The sequence below is a fragment of the Aspergillus viridinutans genome, assembly GCF_018404265.1.
Source record: "Aspergillus viridinutans IFM 47045 DNA, scaffold_1, whole genome shotgun sequence".
Lineage (NCBI taxonomy): Eukaryota > Fungi > Ascomycota > Eurotiomycetes > Eurotiales > Aspergillaceae > Aspergillus > Aspergillus viridinutans.
The window spans coordinates 3320808-3347309 of record NW_025091217.1 but is presented as its reverse complement, the minus strand read 5'-3'; the positions used below and the strand labels follow the sequence as shown (position 1 = coordinate 3347309).

General features: G+C 44.7%; 3 protein-coding genes across 3 annotated transcripts; 2 read left to right on the top strand and 1 right to left on the bottom strand.

Annotated features, from left to right (window-relative positions):
• Window positions 1-422: 422 nt before the first annotated feature.
• Aspvir_001017 (NADPH--cytochrome P450 reductase) lies at window positions 423-2552 on the top strand (the record flags this gene model as incomplete). Its single annotated transcript, XM_043266147.1, has 1 exon — window positions 423-2552. One exon carries the CDS (start codon window positions 423-425, stop codon window positions 2550-2552), a length of 2130 nt encoding a protein of 709 aa, XP_043122082.1.
• A 142-nt stretch (window positions 2553-2694) lies between these two features.
• On the bottom strand, window positions 2695-7522 carry Aspvir_001016 (putative ATP dependent RNA helicase; the record flags this gene model as incomplete). Its single annotated transcript, XM_043266146.1, has 10 exons — window positions 2695-2919; window positions 2985-3315; window positions 3365-3578; window positions 3626-4010; window positions 4061-4202; window positions 4252-4309; window positions 4355-5076; window positions 5124-6011; window positions 6067-6727; window positions 6781-7522. The coding sequence occupies 10 exons, from the start codon at window positions 7520-7522 to the stop codon at window positions 2695-2697; spliced, it is 4368 nt and encodes a 1455-aa protein (XP_043122081.1).
• Window positions 7523-7826: 304 nt separating this feature from the next.
• Window positions 7827-17900, top strand: Aspvir_001015 (translational activator of GCN4; the record flags this gene model as incomplete). Its single annotated transcript, XM_043266145.1, has 13 exons — window positions 7827-7947; window positions 8032-10100; window positions 10154-10838; window positions 10891-11085; window positions 11150-14974; window positions 15030-15221; window positions 15281-15436; window positions 15493-15574; window positions 15634-15775; window positions 15828-16381; window positions 17105-17374; window positions 17497-17647; window positions 17748-17900. 13 exons carry the CDS (start codon window positions 7827-7829, stop codon window positions 17898-17900), a joined length of 8595 nt encoding a protein of 2864 aa, XP_043122080.1.
• Window positions 17901-26502: the final 8602 nt, after the last annotated feature.

Here is a 26502-nt window from a genome sequence, read left to right as displayed (position 1 = left end):
GACTGAGGCCTGAGCCGCCAAGGGGAGTTTTCCCGCGGGGAATGTTTCCGTTTGGGGATGGGGATTGACTGCGTCAAGAGACATACACAACAGAACTACTGTTTCTGGTGCTGCCAACCTTACTGCGACAGCATCTTTCCGACGTGGACGCGGACGCGGATTTCTGCCCTGTTGGTCTATTGTTTGTGCCCCGCTGCAATGCTGTCAAAGACCGATACTTGGTTGTTGGATCGCCATCGGCAAGATGAAGACAACGGTCTGTCATAGTCATAGCCTATTCCCCCGATTTTCGAGAGCTAGGATCGTGAGGGAAAGTTACCCCATGCTGTGGCGATGTCTACGTCTTCACTTTGATGTCCATATATCTGGGCCTTCTGGCTGTCTTCAAGATGACCATTGACAAGTGACTGTCTACACTCATTATGTCGCTCTTCTCTCAATGGAGCTCGCACCCCGAGATTCTTCGGGATCTCTTCAAAGTAATCACCCCTGCAAGTGTCGCCGACTATGCTGCTTTGACTGTCCTCAGCATTATTGGGGGAACCTATGTCTCTCGCGGCATTCTCTGGGACCAACCCGATCCTTATCCCCATCTTGTGTACGAACGGCCGCAACTAAAGAATGGCGGCGCGGCTGGCACCAATGCCAATAAGCAGACCCGCAACATTGCCCAGAAAATGGACGAGACGGGCCAGAACATCGTCGTCTTCTGGGGCTCTCAGTCCGGCACGGCCGAAGGTTTTGCACACCGGCTGGCTCGCGAGGTCTCGCTGCGATTCGGCCAGGAGGCAATGACAGCCGACTTGTCCGATTACGATCCGGACTCTGTCGGTATGATTCCAGACTCCAAACTGGCGATCTTCATCCTCTCGACCTACGGCGAGGGTGATCCCAGCGACAACACCGCCGAGTTCTGGGATTGGATTCACAAGACCCAGAATGTTTCCCTGTCCAATCTCCGCTACGCCGCTTTCGGCCTGGGCAATAGCAACTACAAGTTCTACAATCGCGTAGTTGACGTCGTCGTGGAAGCTCTGGATCGATTTGGGGCTGAGTCGTTGTTGCCCGTCGGCAAGGCGAACGATGCCGAGGGCACCACACAGGAGGATTTCATGAGTTGGAAGGAGGATTTGTTCGCCACGTTCAAACAGAAGCTGGGTTTCCAAGAAGGCGAGGTCAAGCATATGCCTACACTGTCCGTCCAGGAAGACGAGTCGCTCGAGCCCATCGATCTTCATCATGGTGAACCGGACAACCGCCGCGACTCGTTCAAATCCACTACACAATGCTCTCCCGTACGGGCAGTCGATATCAGCAGCTCGAGGGAACTCTTTACCTCCTCTGACCGCCATTGTCTTCACATCGAGCTCGATCTCAGCAGTCAACCCGAGTTTACATACAAGACCGGTGACCATCTGGCCGTCTGGCCCGGCAATCCAGATGCCGAAGTGGACATCCTCGTCAACTCCCTGGGACTTCCTCTGTCGCGCCACGAGGTACCCATCAGCATCACCTCGCTCGACCCAGCAACTAAAGTGAAAGTGCCCACTCCCACCACCCCCATTGCCCTCTTCCGCTACTACCTAGAGATCTGTGCCCCCGTCAACCGCGACACTCTCCTCGGGCTCGCCCAGTTCGCGCCCACACCAGCAGCCAAGGACTTTCTTCTCCAGCTCGGGCAGGACAAGACCGCCTACGCCAGCTTCCTCAACCACACTCACCTCACCCTTGGCCGGCTTCTGCAGCTCGCCTGCCCGGATATCCCCTGGACGGCCCTCCCACTCTCCTATCTCGTTGAGACGCTCACCCCAATCCAACCACGCTACTACTCCATCTCCTCCAGCAGCGTCCTCGCCCCACGCAAACCATCCATCACCGTCCTCGTCTCGTCCGCGCCGCTCCCGGCGAACCCCACCCAATCCATCCACGGCCTCACATCCAACTACCTCCTCGCCCTCTCCGCATCCCTCGCCTCTTCCGCCCATCCCCACGGTCTCACCTACCCGCTCTCCGGACCCAACGCCAGCCTGACCGGCGGCAAAATCCACGCCCACCTCCGCCGCAGCCGCTTCAAACTCCCGCTCATGAGCAAATGCCCCCTCGTTATGGTCGCCGCAGGCACGGGACTGGCCCCTTTCCGCGCCTTCATCGCCGAGCGCCGCCAGCTGAGCCTCATCGGCAAGGAAATTGGCGAGATGACCCTGTTTTTCGGGTGCAGGGCCCCGACAGAGGATTTCATCTACAAGGACGAACTGGACGAGATGCAGGCTGCGCTTGGGGGTAAGCTGCGCGTCATCACTGCGTTCTCGCGGGTCGGCGGCCAGAAAGTCTACGTGCAGGATCGGATCGCCGAACATGCCGCCGACGTAATCCGGCTGATTGACGAAGGCGCGAACGTGTACATCTGCGGCCGGGCGGGGATGGCCCGCGAGGTGGAAAAGGCGGTTGGGGAGGCGATGCGAGCAGCCAGGGGGTGGAGCGAGACCGAACTGAACGAGTGGAGTAAGGCAATCAAGAGGAAGAATAAGTGGCAGGAGGATGTATGGGGATAGTTTTCTGTCATAATTTTGCTGTTTAGAAAACTTTTGTCCTATTGACATTTTACAAAGAACTTTTATTCTACCCTAGCCAGCCGGCTTGTAATCATAAGTCCATAACCATTTATTTACTAGCAAGTAAGTCATCATGATCAGATCACCGCTTCTCGGCCATCCGTTTCCCCGCCTGCGAGAAAATCTGCTGCCAGATCCCGACCCACTGCTGCTGTTTATACGACAGCATCTTCTGCGAGTCGCGGACAGTGCCCGCGAGGATCTCCCGGATGCGCGCACTGAGGATCTTCAGCGCGAGCATGGCCTTCCAGTCGCGGACCGCGAAGCGGATGCGGTTCGCGTCGATGGAGACAATGCCGGCGTACATCTGCAGCCAGTCAGTCAGCATTCGTATCCTTGCAAAGGTGTAGAAAGGTGGCAGTGGCTACGGACCTTGAATTCGGCCTCTCCGCACAGCAGCGCAATGGCAAAGTCGTCGACGGCGTTTGTCTCAAAGGCGTTGTAGTTCCGGTTGCGGGCCTGCATGATGTGGTAGTAGGAGAGCCATTTCAGGGAGGCGTCGGCGTGCTTGTTGACGGAGGTCGGGTGCAGGGTGACGGACTGGTTGTTGGCGACGTTGCGCCAGCCCTTGCCTTCGCGGGTGAGCAGTTTCGGGTAGAAACTCCAGGCGATGACCGAGTTGACGACGACGTCGTTGCTGCTGTTTGTGTCGTAGTCCTCGGGGATGGTGAAGAATTGCCGTTGGCGGCCGCCGGATCGGGCTCTGCGTTGTGTGAGTTTTAAGGTAGGTTGTAAGATAGGTGTGGGAATACCTGTTCAGCAAAGTCTTTTGTGTCGGATCCAAGGTTAGAAGCCCTGCATCTGCAAGGGAGACTATGAGCTGCATCTTGATGTCTTCGATGTTCAAAAGCGTCTGCGAACCGAGAAAGTTCTTCCGGCAAAAGGCATACTCGTTAGCCCCCGGCGTACTTCTCGTGCGCTTCCAGGCGCAGTACGCATTGTACACGGTCAGGAGGTCGGAATCGCCTGGACTGACATTAGCATAGACCTCGCTTTATCAATAAGTTACCTACCCTTCTTGAATGAGAGCCTCGCAAGATCTTTCTGGTTGTTGGATCCCATAGTATTGACAAACGGCGATTTGGATGAGAGAATGGCGGCAATGCTAATGCAAGCGTCCAGGCACTTGAAGAACACGCCATGGATGATCAACTTTCCGAGGAAGACATCCAGGGGCAATTTAGCAAGCTGCATGCCCAGAGGTGTCAAGCTCTCCGAGTTGGTGAGAGCTTTGACTTCTTTCAGCGAGTCAATCGCACGACGTATGTTCTTGGACGATGGTGGATCCAATGCCTCGAGGAGAGTCTGCTCCACTTCGCCGAGTTTACAGATCTTGACACGCAGTACAAGATCTTGCAAGGATAGCCGAAGCATCTCCGGCGTCTGCTGCTCTGCGAGCTGTGTGGTTGTTAGTATCAAAGGAACTAGCGACAGGAGTTTGGACATACCAGTTTATCATGTCGATGCTTGGTGAACAAGTGGAAACAGATACCGCTCTGCACTCGTCCAGCTCTTCCTCGGCGTTGCTTTGCATTGGCACGCGAGATGAAGGTCTCCACGAGCCTTGAAAGTTGTCGTCTCTCGTCAAACCTAAAATGTGTCAGCAGGATCTTGCATGAAACCGTCGCATGATACCCACCGCATCGTCTTTTCCTTGCCAGCGTCGATGACTGCTGTGATATCCGGGATGGTGATACCTGGGAAGTCAGCATCTGGTAATTGTGGCAGCGTTGCAAACATACCTGTTTCTGCAATGTTTGTGGCAATGACAATTTTTCTCATGCCCTCGGGAGGCACAACAAACGCCTTTTCTTGGTCTTCGCTGGCAATGGAAGAGTGAAGTGCATGTACAATCCAGCCTGTTTGGAAGATTGGATCTGAGAGAATCTCATCATTCAGACGACGAATTTCCGCCATGCCAGGCATGAACACCAGGATGGCTCTGCTGTAGGGTGCCATCTCCGGTGCCGACGCGAGTTTCACTAGCAATTTTTTGATGAGCTGGTAGTCGAGGCGGTACTCGTCAAAACTGAGCACTGTTTCGCGAGTTTGCTTGGAATATCCTTCAAGAGCGGCTAGCAGGCCGCCAGCTGTGTCGCCTTCCCCGTTCTCTGACGGCGTATCGTCCACATTTTCATCTAACATAGTATTCGCCTCGTTTTCCAGTAGGCGGTAGTTGGTCAGCTCGATCGCATCCTCCAAGAACTTCATCTCGACAGGAAAGGTCCGTCCAGGTATATTCAGCACAGGAACACCGCCGAGGTATGAAGAGAAACGTTGAGCCTCGAGAGTAGCCGACATCAGTATCAACTTCAAGTCTGGCCGTTTCTGCATCAGTCGCCGAAGCACAATCAGAAGGAAATCGCTGTCAATGGACCGTTCATGAACCTCGTCAAGAACAACGTGAGAAATGTCCTGAAAGTCGTCGGGACGCTCCAACATCCGTACTACCACTCCGGTTGTACTGCATCAGATCAGTATGACTTCTGAAAGTCGGGGCATGATACATACGCAAATACCAGTCTCGTGGATTGGCTGACCTTGCTTTCCAACCTAACAGCAAAACCAATCAGAGACCGGGCCGTCCCAACGTCTGCCTTACTCTCCCCAAGCTCCTCACTGACTCTGCGCGCCAGGGATATAGCAGAGATCCTCCTAGGCTCCGTCACATAGATCTTGCAAGGACGACCTTGTTTCAACTCATGCTCAAGGATGAACGAAGGTATTTGTGTGCTTTTTCCGCTTCCCGTCTCACTGCAGATGATAACGGCACGATGCGTGTCGAGCGTGTTGAGAATTTCGTCCTTGAACTCCCAGATCGGCAGGTTCATCCGTCCCTGAACCATGTGTTGGAAGGATGGTGTGGAGGATTTCTCCGCCCATATTCTCTTCAACTGCTCATCAGACTCCTGGACCCTGGCGCCGACCCTCCCGGGAGACTCTGCTTTGCCAGCTGCGCCATTCCTCCGCCGGAAATTATCCGACAGTACAACATCGTCTTCAAAGGTACCCTGGTTCTCTTGAATCAGCGTCCTAAGGCCCTTGACAACCTTTTTGTCAACTTCCTCCTCCTGAAGCTTTTTCACATCTGCCAACTCAGTCCACAGATCCCGCCAAACGGCCGGCAGCCGCAGATAGGCTTTTCCTTCTTTCGAGCTTTGCGGGAATAGAATGAAAAGAGCTATCGTAGACACAAAAGCCTCTGCCTGTTGAGAGGTGGATGTAGCGATCGACTCCATTGATACAAATGTCGTGTAAGAGTTCGATTTATGTGTGACCATATCCACTTCCAAGGGAAAAGGCACATCTCCAGGTTTCGACCACCTGACTTCAACGGCCTTTCGATTCGTATGTGATGAGGGTGAGAAGTCTTTATAAGTAACCGTACATCCGGTATCCCTAAAGCACCATGAGTTTTTGGTCTAACACAAAACGAGCGCCTACAGGTTCATACCTGGACTTGCACGTCTCTTCCAGGACCCGTCGAGGACTAAGCCCGGTCCATTTACCGAAGTCACGCATCGTGATAGAGGCTTTTTTGAGCTCTGCTGTGATGATACCAGTCTCCAAAATTGGCTCTTCAGTCTCGAACATATCTCCAAGAAGATCTGCTGTATCTCCGCCGTCGTCCATGAGTCCGGCGCTACTCTCCGCCTCAGTCGATGTCTCATCCGGCTTTCTGACCTCGGGTTCCACAGGCGCACAATTTCCTTCGTCGCGAGCAACACGCCTGGAAAATGCTGCTTCCCTCCTTAGGTCATCAAGCTTCTCCCTCCACCGGTACTCGGCCTCGTCGCGGTCAAACAACACGTCATTCTCGATGCTTGCAAGTTTACGCTGGAGTCTCGCAACTTGGTGATCCTCTGTGGTGGCATTTGCCTGCTCACGGCTAGATTTTTTGCCCTTCTTTGGCTGATCGAACAGTTCTGGTCGCAGGTCGTACAGCTTCGTTTGCAATTCCAGGAATTTTGGAAGCAACGTGTCAGGGTCAAGGGAGCTATCAGAGTCGTAAGGGCTTGAGGCCACAGGAGTGACCATCTTTACATTCCTCGACTTCTTCGGCTTGTTGTCAACATTCGTTGCCTTTGACGGCGAGGATTCTGTCGGCTGGCTCTCTATTGGGCGTTAGCCTCTTACACTTCGTAGATGGTCACAGTCTAAATTTTACCAGATATAAAAGAAACGAGCCGTTCCGACTCATTGCGTGTTTGAGCGCTCGACTGTGTATAAGATGGTAGTTCCGCGGGAAGGCAGTGCATGGCAAGCCAGTCCAAAGACTCATCCAGGTTCGGGACCACATCTCTATTAGAACTTGTAGATGTACCGGGCAAGTAGAGCAGTACATGTTTCAATGCCTCCTCAACTTTCACTTCGGGGAACCCAAGTCTCATGAGCGTCTCCCGCAATGTCCAAAGTCTCATGTACAGCTCTTCCTCAGAGCTCGACTTCTTCAAGCTAGACGGAGGGCTGATTTCGCGTTCTTCCGCTTCGGCAAGGCTGAGAATTAATCCCTGCGCTTCTTTAGGAAGCCACTCCAAAAGACTCAGAGAGACGGCCTGTTGCCGCAAGACCCTCCGCTCAGTTTCGAGCTTTGTGACTTGGCGGGCGGCATCGTTCTTGCATTTGGCAGCAAGCTTTTCAACCAGCAGCTGCAACTCTGCGTTCTCCAAATGTTTCTCAAGTTCCTCCGGCGAGTAGTTCTGTAGGGAGGAAGGCTCTCGCTTCTCCGACGGTGGTTGGCTCGGTTCTGCGGGTGTTGGTCGGTCACTCTCAGTGACTGATCGGGAATCAACGGTCGATGCAGGAGTCGTCGAGTCCACCGACTTTGGTTTCGAGGGTATGGAAACGGTCGCGAAGCCCCGAGCAGGATTGGACGCCGGTTTCTTCTTTCGTTTGTTGTTGGAGGGCATGACTCAAGAAAGACCAAGGTCCGCCTCGCTCAGAGTAGTCCCGAACGAGACGCAATCAAGACCGATTCAACCCCACGAGCCGCACGAAAATTGGACTCGAGATATTGACGGAGGTTTTTGGGCCCGTAGGGGGTTTAGAGTGTGAATGCGAGCGTTGAATGATGAAAAAGTCTCCATGGACGCGAGAGAGGGCCGATGATGTCGGCTGCGGTTGACGGAGCTCCTCCCCCACAACGTCGAAAACTCTTATGACAACATTGCGGGAAGGCTTCTAGCGACGCCGACATGCTCCAGTCCACCTAATATGGACGACTTTCCATGGGAACAGGTGAAATCAGGGGACCTGGAGAGCCTGCGAGACGCTCTCTTTTCGAGCTCGACTACTCGCAGAACTCGTGCTCTCCAGGAGCTCCGCGATAAAATTGGTAAGTTGGTTGTTGCTCACCCCTCCAAGTCAGCCATTCAGCATGGACATTGCTCACGCGCTCTGTTCTTTTTTGGACTTTTAGGCTTTGAATTACCACAAGAAATCCGTCAGTCTCTTCTAGGACTCCTTTTTACAACCTATCCGCTATACGTCGATCGCCCTTCTCGACAAGCCGTCCAGCAATGTCTGCGTACGATACTCAAGGCGCCCGTTCCGCCCAAAGATCTGAAATACCTCACCCAAAAACTGCTCACAGAGGCTTCTAAACCCGGGTTGGCTCCATCCTCCGCGTTTGTCCTGCTGGAATGGTGCTGCCTTCTACTGCAAATATTGAAAAATGACCCGGGCACTCCTCTCTCGATCATACTGGACATTGTCGCTGTGGATGCAAAGGCTCTCGAAACCTGTCTTGCCGCTCGTCCCAGACCAACAGTGAAGCAGTCTGCCCTTACCGTTACCAGACGTGCTCTACGCGCCGTTTTCTCGTCAGAAAATTGGGGCGAGGATGCTGTCCGCCAGTCAGTCGCTCGGCTGACTGGTGACTCGGCGGCGGGACAGAAGAATGCGCCCTTCCTCGGTGTCGTTTCTGGTGTATGTGCCCGCTTACCAAACAGCAAGGGCGTCCTGGAACAAGAGAAGAAATTGATCCTCGCATACTACGTCAAAGAATTGATTGGCTCAAAAGCTGCAGTGCCAAACCACATCGCAAGTAGCTTGTCTGACTTCTTCACCTCTTTTATTACCTATGAGGACTTCACATCGGAGCTAGTACCTCCTCTTGAGAAATCGCTCTTGCGTGCTCCAGAGGTGGTATTGGGTGAATTGGTGCCTTCACTATGCTCATCTCTACCGGACGACTTCGACCTGTCCGAGATTCTGTTCTCTCGGCTCCTGAAGCACCTTCTCTCCAGCATGAAATCAAACAATGCGACTATTAGGCAAGGTGCTGTGCAGTCTCTTGAGTCCATCCTCTCAAAGTCTAGAAATGAGAACTGGCTTGTCAAGATCGCTGGTGAGATCATCGGACCCCTCAAGACCCAGAAGATCACGAGCCCAGAACATCGTGCTGTGTATGCTCAGGCGGTCTGTGCTATCCTGCCTAGTGAGAACGTCTCCAAAGACATAGTGCAAGGGCTTGCTCCTGTCTTCTCGCGGGAATCTAACGAAGTAGCATTGGAACAAGAAATCATGGCCCTCTGCAAGCACCTCACTTTCCTCGTTCAATCCAAGGTGAAAGTTAGTGACGATGTCATCAATGCCGTCGTCAAAGGAATTGCAGATAAGCGTATCCCATTCCGGAAGCTCTGGCAACTGATTATTGGGGACGTCTTCTGGCGTATTGAGGCACCGACACTGGCTACCTCCGAGGTTGGACCATTTGTCACCAAGTTCCTCGACAAGATGAAGGATTTGTTCAAGGAGGTAGCTTCAAATCCTCTACCTTCAGCTCAGAATGGCTCTTTGTCCGCAGCATTTGTATACCTTGCCCTCTACGAAAGGGTATCTGCAGCCCAGGGCGTAGATAAGGCGGACTGGGAAACTACTGTGGCACAGTCGATGCTCCTCAGCCCAAAGCCTTCTTTTCTCCTGAACCCTAAGGCTTATACCAAATTGACGTCTCCAGCAGAGATCCAATGGATGGTTCGCGCGCTTGTGGCTGTCTCGTCTGGATCCAAGTTTGAGAGCACTGAACATGCAGCCAAGGTTGCATGGGCTCAGGCATTCATTTACGCTATCACGGCTCCCGGACTTCGCACAAATTTGCGTGAGGAAGCTGCTCACGCGCTTATGGGAATTTATCTGCGAAGGCCGGAACTGATGGGTCGCGTGGTCACTGAAGCTCTGTGGACGTGGATTCTCGCCTTGAGAACGGCAGAGAAAGAGTCTGCTGCATCGTCTGCAGGACCGGCGAGTGAGAAGCTCCTTCACCTCGTCGCGAAGGCCATCTGTCCTTCTGCTGCCGATATACAGTCCGATAAGATTCGCTCTGATCTGAAGCGTCAACTCATTCAGCTTCTTGTACTTTGCAGGCCAGAACTGATTCCCAATGTTTCATGGATCGCCCTGTGCTTAAGGACCGGTACAGATCCTGGTGATCTTGTTCGTGAATATCCGGATGATTTTATGAAGCAATTGACGCAGGTGCAGGAGGTTGGTCTTCGGTTGTAATCCCGGATAGAAAACAAGATGCTAACTTGGCGCAGGATCCCATTCAATCGAAAGTCCCTGGGGTTGATGCAGCTATCTGGAATGCTGCAGGGGACCTGGCGTTCGTCGCACCAGACACTATGGTCCCTCGCCTAATTCAGCAGATCAGAGACGATTTGGATGCTTCGCGTCTTTCCAGGTTCACACCAACTGATGTAGCCATTGCCCGCACCCCAGAGGGGACCATGTTTGTTGATGTCCTCAACACCAAGTCGAAGCAGCCAGCATTCGACAAGAACACCAAAGACTACGACACCCTCAAATGGGAAGAAGAGCTGCGGGCACAATTAGCTCAGAAGAAAGGTCAAACGCAGAAGAAGCTTACCGCGGATGAACAAGCGAAGGTCAAAGCTCAACTTGCAAAGGAATCTAAGATCCGTGAGGAGGTCCTACAGGAAGTGAAGAGAGTCGAAAGAGGCGCCGGCATTATTCAGGGGCTTGCAAGCGGGCCAGCCGTTGATGCTGATGGATGGATCAACCCGGCTGTAAGCTCGTTGCTGTCTCTGGCCCGAGCTGGCGTAGGCTTGTTCGCCGGTGACGTCGTTTCCAAAGCGTACGTGAAATGCGCTGAGAAAGTCTCGTCGCGCCTGGGTCCCCTTCGCCCCTTTGTTGGTGTTGCGACACTACGAGCAATTGGCAGGTCCCATCTGCCGCCTGAGATGGAAGCCGAGCCACTCGGTGGTGAGTTTTCACATATTATTAGCAGTTCAGGCATCTATTGACTGTTTGACAGGGCTTGTTACAAGAATTCTTTATCGCCTTCGTTTTGCTTCTGAACAGCGACCATTCGACATGACGTCCTTGGCATATATCCTTCCCTTGATATTCATGGTTCTGAGCCGCAATGGCATCGAAGAAGTCAAAGGGGAAGAAGAAGGAGAGCAGTTGCTTCTTGCGCTGGAGTTCCTGTCATTCCACTCCGGCTCATGTGAGTTCTGACATCGCTCAAGGAGCATAATTAGGACTGAGAATCGCTAACATTTCATGCACAGTCACTGATAACCGTCTTCCACGCGTTGAGGTCCTGAATCACCTGCTTGCTGCCATGCAGAAGTTTACCCAGCACTACAAGTTGATCAAGGATACTCTCTTTGATTTTTGTAGATGCATTTCGTCCAACATCACCAATGAGGAGCTCAATGTTCTTCTACAAGGCACCATCATTTCAGATACATCCGTCCGAACCTCGGTGCTCCAGGTTATCGAGTCTGAAATTGATCTGACTGACCTGGACTTCTCTGAGCACATCTGGTTGGGCTGTCACGATCAGGTGGAGGAGAACGTGGAAATTGCTGAAAATATCTGGGAAGAAAATGCCCTCGAGGTTGACGAGACTTCCTACGGGAAAATCATTCCATACCTCTCTTCCAAGGACTCCCAACTCCGAGGCGCTGCTGCCCGCGCCTTGGGCCATGCAGTGGAGCTCAATCCGTCCGTTTTCGGGGACATTGTCCAGCAATTACAGTCGATGTATGAGGAGGAAGTGAAGCCCAAACAGCCCGCGAAGGACAAGTACGGAATGCCGCTCAAGGTGGATACGACCGACCACTGGGAATGCCGCAGTGGCATTGCCCTCGCTTTTGGTGCGATGACAAATAGTTTCGAAGGCGATCAGATTGTTTCATTCCTTCGGTTTCTGATTGAAAGAGGCCCCTTGATCGACAGAAACTCTGTGGTGAGGTCCCAAATGGCTGACAGCGGCAGATCCGTCGTCGCCTCGCGCGGTCAGCAGCGGGTTGAGGAGTTGATGGAAATACTGGAAACCACTCTGGAAACTTCAGACAAAGGAAGCGAGACATCCGATCTTCTCAATGAGGCCGTGGTTGTTCTCTACGGCTCTCTGGCTCAGCATCTCAAGTCGGACGATCCGCGGTTGCAAACAGTCATCAAGCGACTTCTGGCGACACTCCCGACCCCGTCGGAAACTGTACAATCTGCCGTCTCCGGATGCCTTCCGCCACTCATTCGTCTCTGCGGGCCAAAGAGCGGAGAATATGTACAAGAGATGCTGGATCAACTGTTGCAGGCGAAGAATTATGCTACCCAGCGTGGCGCGGCTTACGGTCTGGCTGGTATCGTTCGTGGAAGGGGCATTTTCACTCTGCGGGAGTACCAGGTCATGTCTCACCTGAAGGACGCAACTGAGAATAAGAAAGAGGCACATCAGCGACTGGGTGCGCTGTTAGCGTTCGAACTCTTCGCCACCATCCTCGGGCGCACCTTTGAACCATATGTCATTCAGATCGTGCCGCAGCTCCTTGCTGGTTTCGGTGATCCCAGCATCGACGTTCGCGATGCTTGCCTCGACGCAGCAAAGGCTTGTTTCTCCAATCTCAGCTCCTATGGTGTGAAGAAGATACTCCCTACTCTCCTTGATGGTCTTGATGACACACAATGGCGCAGTCAAAAGGGAGCCTGCGATCTCCTTGGAGCAATGGCTTATCTCGACCCCCAGCAATTGGCAGCAAGCCTGCCCGACATCATCCCTCCACTTACCGTGGTGCTCAATGATACTCACAAGGAGGTGCGCAACGCCGCAAATCGCAGTCTGCAGCGATTTGGTGAGGTCATCAGCAACCCTGAAGTGAAGGGCTTGGTCAATGTCCTTCTCAAGGCCCTGAGTGATCCGACCAAATACACAGATGAGGCTCTGGATGCACTTATCAAGGTCTCTTTCGTTCATTATTTGGACGCTCCCTCTCTGGCGCTTGTTGTGCGTATCCTTGAGCGCGGTCTTGGCGACAGATCAAATACCAAGAGGAAGTCTGCACAGATCATTGGCAGCTTGGCTCACCTTACGGAGCGGAAGGATCTTATTTCTCACCTGCCCATTATCGTTTCTGGACTGCAGTTGGCCATCGTCGATCCAGTGCCTACTACTCGTGCCACCGCGTCCAAAGCTCTCGGCTCACTTATCGAGAAGCTTGGAGAGGATGCACTACCCGATCTCATTCCCAACCTCATGTCTACGCTCAAGTCGGATACTGGCGCTGGCGATCGTTTGGGATCCGCACAGGCTCTTTCGGAGGTTCTGGCGGGTCTGGGAACGACCAGACTCGAAGAGACACTGCCAACAATCTTGCAGAACGTCTCAAGCTCCAAGCCGGCTGTTCGGGAAGGCTTCATGACGCTCTTTATCTTCCTGCCTGCCTGCTTTGGAAACAGTTTTGCGCCATATCTTAGCAAGATTATTCCTCCCATTCTCGCAGGATTGGCAGATGACATCGAGTCCATTCGGGAGACGTCTCTCAAGGCTGGTCGTCTGCTGGTCAAGAACTTCTCTTCCAAGGCTATCGACTTGCTTCTTCCTGAACTTGAACGCGGCCTTGCGGACGATAGCTACCGTATCAGATTGAGCTCCGTTGAACTGGTGGGTGACCTCCTCTTCAGCATCACAGGTATCACAGCCAAGGCCGATGCGGAGGAGGAAGAGGAAGAGGCTGCTCAAGCCGGACAGTCGTTGCTCGAGGTTCTCGGCGAGGAGAGGAGAAACAAGGTCCTGTCCGCTCTGTTCATTTGTCGCTGCGATACTTCTGGTCTTGTCAAGAGCGCAGCGATGGCTGTTTGGAAGTCGCTTGTCGCTTCACCAAGAACGCTAAAGGAGATGGTGCCTACTTTGTCGCAGTTTATCATTCGGCGCCTTGGTTCGTCAAATATGGAACACAAGGTTATCGCCAGCAATGCACTTGGAGACCTTATCAAGAAGGCTGGCGAGTCTGTGCTCGCTACTTTGCTGCCATCTCTCGAGGAAGGCCTCCGCACGTCACCTGATGTGGATGTCAAGCAAGGTATCTGCATTGCCTTGAGAGAGTTAATTACCTCTGCGTCTCCTGAAGCCCTGGAAGACTACGAAAAGATCCTCATTTCGACCGTTCGGGTTGCCCTTGTCGATAACGACGAAGACGTCCGTGAAGCGGCAGCAGAAGCCTTCGATGCACTGCAGCAGATTCTTGGCAAGAAGGCTGTTGATCAGGTCTTGCCCCATCTCCTGATACTTCTGAGAAACCACGAGGATGCTGAGCAAGCACTGTCAGCACTACTGACGCTCCTTACCGAGCAAACAAGGGCTAACATCATTCTACCCAACCTGATCCCGACGCTGATCACTTCGCCCATTTCTGCCTTCAATGCTAGAGCCATCGCTTCCTTGGCTGAGGTAGCCGGTTCGGCCTTGACGCGCAGACTGCCCGCGATTCTCAACTCCTTGATGGACAACATCCTTTCAACTACGGACGAGGAGCATCGGGAAGAATTGAACAGCGCCTTCGATGCCGTCTTGGTGTCCGTGGATGAATTCGATGGTCTGAACGTCGTGATGAACGTCATGATGAGTCTTCTGAAACACGATGACCACAGACGCCGCGCCACCGCTGCGCTCCATCTGAGCAAGTTCTTCGCGGAAGCCGAGATCGACTACTCCAGATACTACCAGGATCTGATTCGTGTCCTGCTCTTATCCTTCGACGACAGCGACAAGGAAGTTGTCAAGGCAGCTTGGACAGCACTCAGTGGGCTCACGTCTCACATGCGCAAGGAGGAAATGGAAGTCCTCACTATTCCAACACGCCAGGTCCTACGACAAGTGGGTGTGCCCGGAGCCGATCTGCCAGGCTTCAGCTTGCCCAAGGGTATCACTGCCATTCTGCCAATCTTCTTGCAGGGTCTTCTCAACGGCAATGTGGAACAGCGTACGCAGGCGGCTCTGGCCATCGGCGATATCATCGACCGTACCAATGCAAACTCTCTGAAGCTTTTCGTTACTCAAATCACTGGTCCTTTGATCAGAGTGGTTTCTGAACGTTCAGTGGATATCAAATGTAGGTTGATATGAGGCTTGCTTTCTGTACTGTTCACAGGACTGACCAGGACTAGGTGCTATATTCTTCACACTTAACAAGCTTCTTGAGAAGATCCCGATGGCAGTCAAGCCATTCCTGCCACAACTGCAACGTACGTTTGCGCGAGGTCTAGCCGATTCTACCAGCGAGACACTGCGCAACAGGGCCGCCAAGGGTCTTGGAATCTTGATTACCTTGACGCCAAGGGTGGATCCTCTCATTGCAGGTAGGTCAATTAGTTTATGTGATAATTTGATAGTAGCCTTGATACTAATCTTTGACCAGAATTGGTTACGGGTACAAAGACAGATGATATGGGCGTCAAGAATGCGATGATGAAGGCACTACAAGAAGTCGTCGGCAAAGCTGGCGCGAATATGAGCGAGGCTTCGAAGAATGCTATCCTTGCACTCATTGACGATGATGCCAGCGATCAGACTGGTAGGTTGAGATTTAAGCCTGACAAGATCACCGTTGCAAATCTAACTATTGGGTAGATGGCGTTGCTATTACGAATGCCAAATTGCTTGGTGCGCTGGTGAAGGTCCTTCCCTCGTCTACCGCCAGCCCATTGATCAAGTAAGTCTATCCTGCGATGCCTTTCAACTTCGGGAACAGTGCTGACATGGCAATTCAAGGAACCGTGTGCTCACAAGCCATATGACACATGCGTCAATTCTGGGCCTGAACGCCTTGCTGGTTGACTCGCCGTCGTATCTGACTGAGAATTACGCTGCCGAGACCCAATCGATCATTTGTCAGGGCGTCTCGAACAAGGATGTAAGTTACACACTGGCATTTCAGCGCGTCGTGGTCCTGATTTCTGTGACAGCCTTTCATTGCCGAGAACAGCGTCCTCGCTGCCGGGAAGTTCCTTTTGATCGAGGATGAGAGTCGCAATTTCGAGACAAATAAGGCCATCTTCGAAGCACTAGCGCCCTGCATACAGGCGGGCGTGCCTCCTGATGTTCGCCGTCTCACTTTGGTGGTCTTGCGAACGGTGAGCCGACTCCACCCCGTACTGACCCGGCCTCATCTGGCCCTTCTTGCACCACCGATTTTCGGCTGTGTTCGTGATGTGATCATTCCCGTCAAGCTCGCTGCTGAAGCTGCGTTCCTGTCACTCTTCTCTGTTGAGGAATCCGAAAGTGCTGTCTTCGACAAGTATATGGCTGGACCGGGGGCGGAACTTCCCCCTGGACCTAAGCGGAGCATGTCAGACTACTTCAAGCGAGTTGCGCTACGTCTCGCCAGCCAGGCTAGAGAACGCAAAGAGGCTGAAGGTGGACAGGGAGGACTGGGTCTGTCCAATGACGAAGCTGAGGATGAGAAGGAATTGTGGAGCGTCGGAAAGGTCGATCTAGGGGAAGGCTCATTTGCCGATGAGTAGTTGAGCGCGGTTTACATTTTACCAACGTTGGCATGAGCGAGATCTATACCCTCTGCATTCGAGTGTATAGTATAGACCAGTCTATATTACAAAAGTAGCATATGATATGAACAATGATTTCCGTTACGTTGAACGCTCGCTTAAGAAGTTGTCCTCTTACAACAAGCCAAGGAATGTCACGTGATTGGTACGGAGACCCTTTACATGACATGAGAATACAACGAGGAAAAGTCATCAATCCGAATAAGCCTTTCATGCCTTTTCAATGTAATCCAGAAGTAGCATGTTCCAAATACCTTCCCAGTCAGATATCATCATATCATAGGCTGCGAGATGTTGAGGCTCAATCCGCTTCCCCGGTCGGGACAAGTGTCCGGGGCACAAACCCTAAGGTGGACCCTCTCGCTTAGCAGCACAGTCGCTTAGCTAATCAACCGCCCGTATCTCAAACTCCTCACCTGGGAATTCTACCCGTCGACGAGTGCAACGAACATCATCCGCCAACGACCGTCGATACGCCGACATCAAGATGTGAGTTCCATCTTCAGAATCTGATATTGTCCTTTCATGGGGAAATACTGTCACTCGATGGATTTTTTTCCCTCGATCAGCGCTTGGAAATGGCCCATTTTCGGGAGATTTCTCTCTCTGATGGGGGCCTTCTCCTCGACCGTTTCTGAACATTAGAAAGGCTGACCGTGTGGTTTCTCGCTTTACAGGGTCAACCTTCGCACCCAGAAGCGCCTCGCCGCCTCCGTGGTGGGCTGCGGCAAGCGCAAGATTTGGCTCGATCCCAATGAGATGAATGAGATCTCCAACGCCAACTCCCGCCAGACCATCCGCAAGCTCGTCAGCGATGGCCTCATCATCCGCAAGCCCGTCACCATGCACTCCCGCGCCCGTGCCCGTGAGCTCAACGCTGCCCGCAGAATCGGCAGACACCGCGGTCTGGGTAAGCGTAAGGGTACCAAGGACGCTCGTATGCCCAGGTATGCACACTCCGCCTTTGTCAACGGTTGAGGATCTTCGATCTGTTGCCACACTCCCTGCCAGTCATATGGGGGATAGAATGAAGCAAAGAGTCTTGCTGATGGATGTCTGCCTATTACAGCCAGCTCCTCTGGATGCGCCGCATGCGTGTTCTCCGTCGCCTCCTCGTCCGCTACCGTGCCGCCGGCAAGATCGACAAGCACCTTTACCACGAGCTCTACCACCTGAGCAAGGGTAACACTTTCAAGCACAAGCGCGCTCTGATTGAGCACGTAAGTCTTCCTCTCGATTCATTTCGTTTTCAGTGGGATGCAAGGATGGCGACTAGGCGAATAGAGAAGAGGCTGACAAATTGCTTTTCGACCCTTACAGATCCAGAAGGCCAAGGCTGAGAGACAGCGTGAGCGCGCGCTCAAGGAAGAGATGGACGCCAAGCGTGCCAAGAACAAGGCCCTCCGTGAGAGACGACAGGAGCGTATCGAGGCCAAGCGTAACGCTCTGGCCGCCGAGGAGCAGCAGGAGTAAACAAAAAAAGCCATCTGACTTTTTTTGGCGGTGCGGAGGTTGAACTGGGGGGAAATCCAATAGCCAACGGGAATCAGGTCGGCCATGTTTGTTTTATGTCTCTCAGGTCTGGCTCGGTGGTTTGATTCTCTGTCCGGGACAATGATCAGGGGAAACCTGGAAGATATTTGATACCTGGGATCGGGAAGCAGTAAAATGCTATTCCTCTTTTTTCTCTCCCAAGGAAAAAGAGCAAAGAATGAGAGAGAGAAACAAAAAAGGAAAACAAAGCTTTCTTTTTCTTCATTTAAAGGAAAACAAATGGCATGGCGCTTTTGTGTGATATGAGTCGTGAAATTTTTTTTTTCTCTTTTTTTACCACCGCTCTACGGAGTCCTCGTTCTCTCTCTACCTCCATCATCATATCGCATCCAACTGCTCCCCTCCATTCTGACCAGTGGACTGTCCGAATATCCTGATTCCCTTCTCCCCATACCCCACGGTTCAGCCTCGGTCCGATCAAAGCTGTTTATCTAATGTCGTAACGTTACCTGAATATCAAATTCCCGGTTCGGTCTACTACTCTTGAGATAGTCTGAGATGAAGTTGGCGTTATTCGGTTTGTAGTATTATCATGTATTCTGTATTCCAACTACCAAGATTGATTTTGTGGCCATACTCAGTATGGCGGAGATCTGATCACATGATCTCGCTCAGTAGATAGCTCCTTCCACTGTACAATAGTAAACATAGATTTATATATATAATGAATTAACAAAATATCTTCATATTCTGAATCTCTCTCTATATATTCTATAGATTATAAGCCTAGAGCCTCTTAGAGAGCTCTAGGGAATTATTCCTAAGTTCTTTTCTTAAGCTATTTTACTACTCTTTACTTTTAAAAGCCTCTTTTAGTGGATATTCTGCCTAAAATATTTATCTAGGCTAGATATTCTACCTAAGACAGAAACTATCCTTTTATTACCTTTATTAATAAGGCCCTGTAAAAGGTTCTTATATTTAAGAATCTTTATAGGTATAGAAGCCTGGTAGTTACTCTTAGATATATCTAAAACCTTATTCCCTTAAGGGATGTATCTAAAACCTTATTTTTTTTATTAAAACCTCCCTTTAAGATACCTTAAGTAGATCTCTATAAGCTACTATTACTTATGGGTATAGATATCTTCTAAACCTGGTCTAAAGCTATTAAGACTTACCTATATAGTTAGGGGGTGTAGTATATAGTAAATAACTTATATATAAAGCTATAGCTGCTACTAACCTGGCCTGAGGTGAGTATATCAGAAGATATAAGATAGTATAAGAAGATTAAGAAGGTAATTCTAGATTAGGAAGGGACTAATAATAAAGTATATAGAGCTATTTATTCTACTATATCTTATACTATTAGATATAAAGTAATTAATTTAGAATCATCTAAAGCTATTTAGGACTATCTTAATAATAAATATAATATAATAGCAGATGTACAGTCCTTTAAGAAGCTATAAATAGCTATTAATATAATATATAATAGCTATAATAAAGTCTAAGATTATATATTAAAACTATCTTAAGTACTTAATAAATTTAATTATAGCCTTAAGGAAGATAAGTAGCTTCCTAAATTTATTAAAATCTAATTCTTACTCTATAATCTTAGTAAGATATAGAAGATATTCTTTATATCTTATCTTAATAGTTACTATAATAAGAGAACTACTATATTTGATAGTATTATATAGATTCTTATTTAGGAGGAGATGTGTATAAAGTTTAATATATTATCTATAAATATTATAAAAGTATAGAAAGGGAAGAAGCTAGCTTAGAAGGGTAGTAATTCTAAGGATAAATTAAATTAATTAAATTAGTCTAATTCTAATTCTAATTTAAATAACTAGAAAGATTCTAACAGCAAGGTTCCCTGGGAAATTAGGAAGAACTAGAAATATTATTATTATAGTAAAATAGGCTATAAGAAGCCTGACTACTAGGAATTAAATCTAGATAAGAAGTCTAATAGGAAGAATTTATCTAATTAATTAAATTAAACTAATTATTATAATTATACTTATATAATAGGTATTAATAATAATATATTAAATAACTAATAATTAATTACTATAATACTTAAAGAAATAATACTTACCTTCTATACTATTAATAATAAAGATAATAGAGTCCTTCCCCCTATTAATAATAATTTAATTAATAATAATAGCATCCTTACCTCCTAATTAGTTAAATAAGATGTTAAATATATATAGATAGTAATTATTACTATTAATCTAGCTCTATGCCTATATGCTAGTGCTAGTAATTAGATAATTAACTCTAGAGTTACTGAATACTTTATTATAATATCTATAAACTTTATAGATAGATTAAGGAAGCTATATAAATAGGGAATTAAGATAGTAATAAAATAAATTATATATTCTAATTTAATTAGGGATATTATCTTATATCTTATATATCTAGGTAGATATATTAGATATATTATTATTACTAATATTCTCTATATCCCTAAGGTAGCAGTCAACCTTTTAAGCACTATTAGATTAGGCTATAAGAGTCTAGGAGTTAATCTTCTACTAGATAGTATTATTATTACTTACTTATTAGATAAAATAATTATTAGATATAAAGATATTATCTAGAATACCTATATTCTTTATGTAAGATCGCCTACTAAGGGTCGATATCAACTAGTAAGATTAGTGTGAAGGGAGTAATTATCTGTATGTTGCCTAAGTAAGGAGAACTAATTACTAAGTTATAGAATACTTAGCTAATTATAGAGATATATATAGTAGATTATATGATCTGCTAGGTCTAAACCCTCTATACTATTAGTATTAGCTATATATAGTAGCTTTATAGTTTACTATAGTCCTTAATAATTACCTCCCTTTCTTATAGGCTTTACCCTTAAAGCTATAATACTTCTTAATTTAGAAATCTAAGGAGTTTTACCTTCCTAGGTTAATATTATCTTTCTATAATTATTTAAAATATAGGAGTAAATCTCTTATTAATAGATAATATATTCTATTACTATTATAGGTTATAGTGTTTATTTTAATTCTATTATAGGTAAATAATTAATAGTAATTATTATAGATCTATAAAGATATATTATATTTCCTATAGTATAAGTAGATTTATAGATCTCTAGAGAACTTCTCCTTCTTCTCTTCTTTTATTAGTATTATTAAGATACCTACTTAGTAAGATCTYCTAATTARTTTAGTAATATAGATTCTTCTTTATCTTTTATARCTTCCTTAYTCTATTTATTACTCTCTRGCCTGTATCTAATAGCTAAATAGTTAATTTTAGATAGTAAGTTCTATATTAAGTAATTARTTTAATARATTAGGCTAATAATAATTTAGATTTATAGGTCTTACTTCCCTTTATTAAATAGTTTCTTATATATATTTAATAATTCTTTATCTAAATTAAATAGCTTTATTAATATCTTTATTTATTTATAATCTTATTATTCTTATAATCTAATATTTTCTCTGCCTTATAATTCTATTATCTTATAACTTATTATTTTTCTTTATCTTATAATTCTATTATCTTATGACTTATTATTTTCCTTTATCTTATAATTCTGTTATTTTATAATTAAGATTATCTAAAGTTTATTAGATATAGGTTCTTTATATTATATAATAGTAATTTTACTTATTAATATATTTCCCTTCCCTATTATAAAAAGGGAGGAAGTCTGTGAGAGAGAGAATTAATATTATTAATATTAGTAAGACCTTAACTTTATAGAATTATATACTAATAATACCTTATAGAGTTCCCTATATTTTATATCTTTAGATAAAGCTCTATAACCCCTAGCACTACTACTATAACTATTTTATAGTAAATAGCTATATATAGAAGGCCTATAATTACTATACTCTAAAAAAGTATAAGTATATCTATATAAGTATCCTTTTTTTCTATATTACTATTAATCTAACTATATCTTATTAGTATTTAGTCTATTTATAGTTTTTTATTATAGATTTTTTTTATACTATAGTTATATCCTATAAATTTTAATAGAATCTATTCTTTCTTTAGTAATTCTAAATTAAATTTAGCTTTTTCTCTTAGATTTTAGGATTATATAATTTCTCTTTTTATAGATTTTACTAACAGTTTATAGATACCTTTAGATAAATAGTATTATATTTATATAGTATTTTATATCTATCCCCCCCTCTAAAGAAGGGTAATTATTAATACCTTAGACTATATCCTAGTAATACTAGCTATATAGACTATACTAATAGTCTAGATTATTATATCTATAGCCCTAGCCCCTACTCTACCTCCCCTAGCCCTAGCTTCTTTACTATCTCCTTCTCTAGAGTAGTTTATTACTCTATCTCTATAGGCTATATCACCCCTCTCTACTCTAGGGTCCTCTATAGTTTACTATATAATTAATTAGCTTAGTTTTTAGTAGTATATAGGCTAGATAGATAGGAGAGTATATTTATATAGCCTATATACTACTTTTCTATTTTTTTATATATATAGTAGTTAAATTAAGACTTTTTCCTATGCTATTTAGGTTGCCTTATAGTAGTACTCCTAGATTATAGAGTTCTAGATATAAGGTAGTGCTTAAGAGCTTCTATATCTATAATATACTCTTCTAGCTCCTATATATTATTAGAATCTAGCCATCCAGTCTACTTAACTAGATATTAGTGTTTTCTATAGTATAATTAATTATCTAAGATCTTTTCCACCTGTTAGAGGCATCCAGTAAGGCTTAAAGATATATATATGGAAGCCAGGCATGTTTGACCATAGGGGTCAAACATAGTAGGTCTTTTGTCTCAGTTGGGAACTCACACAGCCTGGCGCGGGGTCTCACAGTATGTTTGACCCCTATAGGTGGGGCATTTGAATCCAGGTAGCAGCAGCTATGGATTCTGGCTACCCTGCTCATAACCATCCCCTAGGGCCGATTCCCTATTGTGATTGGTTAGGGGCCCATATATATATATGAAAAAAGCATGGATTTACCTAGGCCAAAGAGCCTGGGGCCAGAGGCCCTGCGTCACTGGCTTCCCTTAGAACCTTAGCAGTGAGGCTGAGGGCCCAGGATGTGCCCTAGAAAGGGGGAGATAACTGTTAGAGGCATCCAGTAAGGCTTAAAGATATATATATGGAAGCCAGGCATGTTTGACCATAGGGGTTAAACATAGTAGGTCTTTTGCCTCAGTTGGGAACTCATGCAGCCTGGCGCGGGGTCTCACACCACCTGTCATTCTTGGTGTCTGTTAAGCTTGACTGGTCTAGGCTTTAGATCTATATTAGAGTCCCCTTAGAATGGTTTAAGCAGTGAAATATAGAATATTAGATATAGCTTATAGAATTATAGTAGGAGCTTCAGCTTATAGGCTTATTTACTAGTAGGTTTATTAATCTAGAATAGACCTATTTACTAGTAGTCTAGCTTCTTACTAGGTCTGCCTATGTTAATATTTTTCATGCATAGCATAACCCATTCACTAATATAGAATGTTATATTAAGATATTTCTAGTTATAGTAATACTTTATAGCTTTTTTTACTATATTTAGTTAACTTACTAGGAACTCCCTTATAGCTTAGAGATCTTCTATATATGTAATAGTGTTTAGGTTAAGATTATTAGTTATTTATAGAATATTAATCTATAGTTCTAGTTTATAGCCTATAAGTGCTTATACTAGTGGAATTCCTAGTACTAAATATTTAAAATTATTATAGATAAACTAGGTGTATAATAGCTATCTTATCTAATTATCCTAATAGTAGTTTATATAGGTGCAGAGATAGTATTCTAATATTTAGTTTTATCTTTCTATCTAATTATTAGTTTATAGATGAAATGCTATAGATAGATGGTGTTTAGTAGCTAGTAAGAAGCATAGGCTAGACTAAAATTCTAATATAAATAAGGATCCCTAGTTACTAATAAGGTTCTGCAGCATTCTAAAGTATGATATAAATCTTATATAGATTAGTTTAGTAAGGTTTTCTGTAGTTATGTCCTTCCTAGAGGGATAGTAGACTATATATTTAGTATATATATCTACTATAACTAGAATTAAATTATAGACTTTGTTTTCCCACCATAATGGTGGTAAATCTATAATAAAATCTATACTAACCCAGTCTATTAGCTTTTCTAGGACTAGTAAGGGTTATAAAAGTCTATATAGCTTATATCTATATACTATAATTTACTAGTAGACTATATATTATTAGATATATTCCTTAATATCCACAGTGATACTATACTATTAATATTAGCTTTAGATAGTATTTAAGGTATAATTCTCTCTAAAATATCTACCTTATAGATTACTATAGTTTTAATAGAGAATCTCTTATTAAATTATAGACACCTTTAATATAAATATATAATTCCTAACCTAGAGAAGTCTATCTTTAGATCTTAACTAGGGTAAGCTAGCTTACTACTCTAGAGTTATTTCTACTATTTTATATAGTACCTTAATACATCTTAGGTATTTAACCTATGCCCTATATAGTAGGTCTACTATAATTAGTTCTAATTCTAAAGTATAGGCAGCCTTATGCTATATAGTGGCTTTAGCTATAGTATATAATACTAGAATATCTAGAATATCTATATTATTATTAGTATAGCTCTGGGGGGTATTAACTATTAGGTTTGCTATTAGCTCCTAATTCTATACTAGTATTTTAATCTATATTAGTTTCTCTTCTTAGATTAATAGACTATCCTATATTTTAGCTTATAATTTCTCTAGTAGTGAGTCTGCTATGTATTCTTTAGGATTAATAGTATAGTCTAGATAATAGCTAGGCATATCTGTAGGATTATTCTTTCTAGGGTAGTATTTAATTTAGATATTAAATATAGATAAGAATTCTGCCTATCTTATATAATACCTATTAAGTATTTTTATTATTAGAAAAGCCTATAGGTTAGTATAGTTAGTAAGAATTTTAATAGTATTACTATTATCTTTAATATAGTAGTACTATTACTTAATATATTCTACTATAGTAAGTATTTCTCYATTATRTRTATTATATTAGGTTTTAATATCTTATATTTTCTATAACTAGTATACTACTAGGTACTATTATCTATTATCTTAGAGCTAACTAAAGATACTAGTAACTATAGTCTTTAAGGTATTAGGCTTAATATAGCTTTTTCTCTTTAGATTAAAATAATATAATACTAGTATAAAGGTAAATCTTTACTTTAGTTTATTAAATATCTCTCTAACTTCTATAATAAGGAATTCCTCTTCCCTCTTTAAAGGTTCTTAAGTATATTATTTTCTATCCTTTATTATATATCCTTTAGTTAGGTTAATTAGAGGTATAGTAATCTTAGAGTAGTGCTTAATAAATCTTTAGTAGAAGTTAGTAAAGCCTAGGAATTACTATACTTTCTAGATATTCTAGGGTTTAGGCTATTCTATAATAGTAGTAATATAGCTAGGTTCTATCTTAATACCCTCTATACTAATATTAAACCCCAGGAAATTAATTTCTGTGGTATAGAATTTATATTTACTATATTTAGTATAAAGTCTATATTTATAGAGTCTGGTTAGGACCTTCTAGACCTACTAGATATATTCTTCCTTAGTGTTAGAATAAATAATAATATTATCTAGATATATAATATAGTAAGTATCTAATAGATTACTTATAGCCTAGTTAATATATAATTAGAATATAGCTAGTATATTTGCTAGGCTGAATAGCATAACTATATATTTAAAATATCTATATCTTATATAGAATGCTGTTTTCTATTTATTACCTTTCTAAATTTAGATTTAGTAATAAGTATCTTAAAGATCTAGCTTTATATAGATCTTAGTACTAGATAATTAGTCTATTAGCTTACTTATAAGTAGTAGTAGATAATGATTTTTTATTATAATTTTATTTAGGCCTTAATAATTAATATAGAGTTATAGACTACTATCCTTCTTTAGTATAAATAATACTAGGGTATCTATAGGACTCTTAGATAGCCTAATCTATCTTCTCTATAGGTATTCCTTAATATAATTCTAAAGGACTTAAAGTTCTTTCTATAATAGTAGGTATAGTAGCTTATAAGGTAGCTAAGTTCCCTCTTTAAGTTCTATTATATAATTATATATAGTATTCTTAGGTAGGATACTAGCTTACTCTTTACTAAAGATATCTATAAATTCTATATATTCTAGAGATAGAAGTAGTGTATCTTTAATATCTTTTATAGTAATCTATAGATAGATAGTTTTTTCTATCCTAATAGGTATAGTAATTATATAAAATAGTACTTTATAGGCTTGCAGTTCTTCTGCAGCTGTAGTAGTGGATATTAGTTTAATATTTAGCTTATTATTTCTATTAGGGGACCTGGATGGTAGTACTAAGTAAGGTTTTTCTAATTAATATCTAGATTAATAGCTTTTAGCTAGTCTATTCCTAGAATTAAATTATATTCTACTATGTTGACTGCCTTAGTGGCTAGTTAGTAGATTCTAATATTTCCTATAGAATTAGTAATCTTAATTTCTAGATTATATTATCTATAA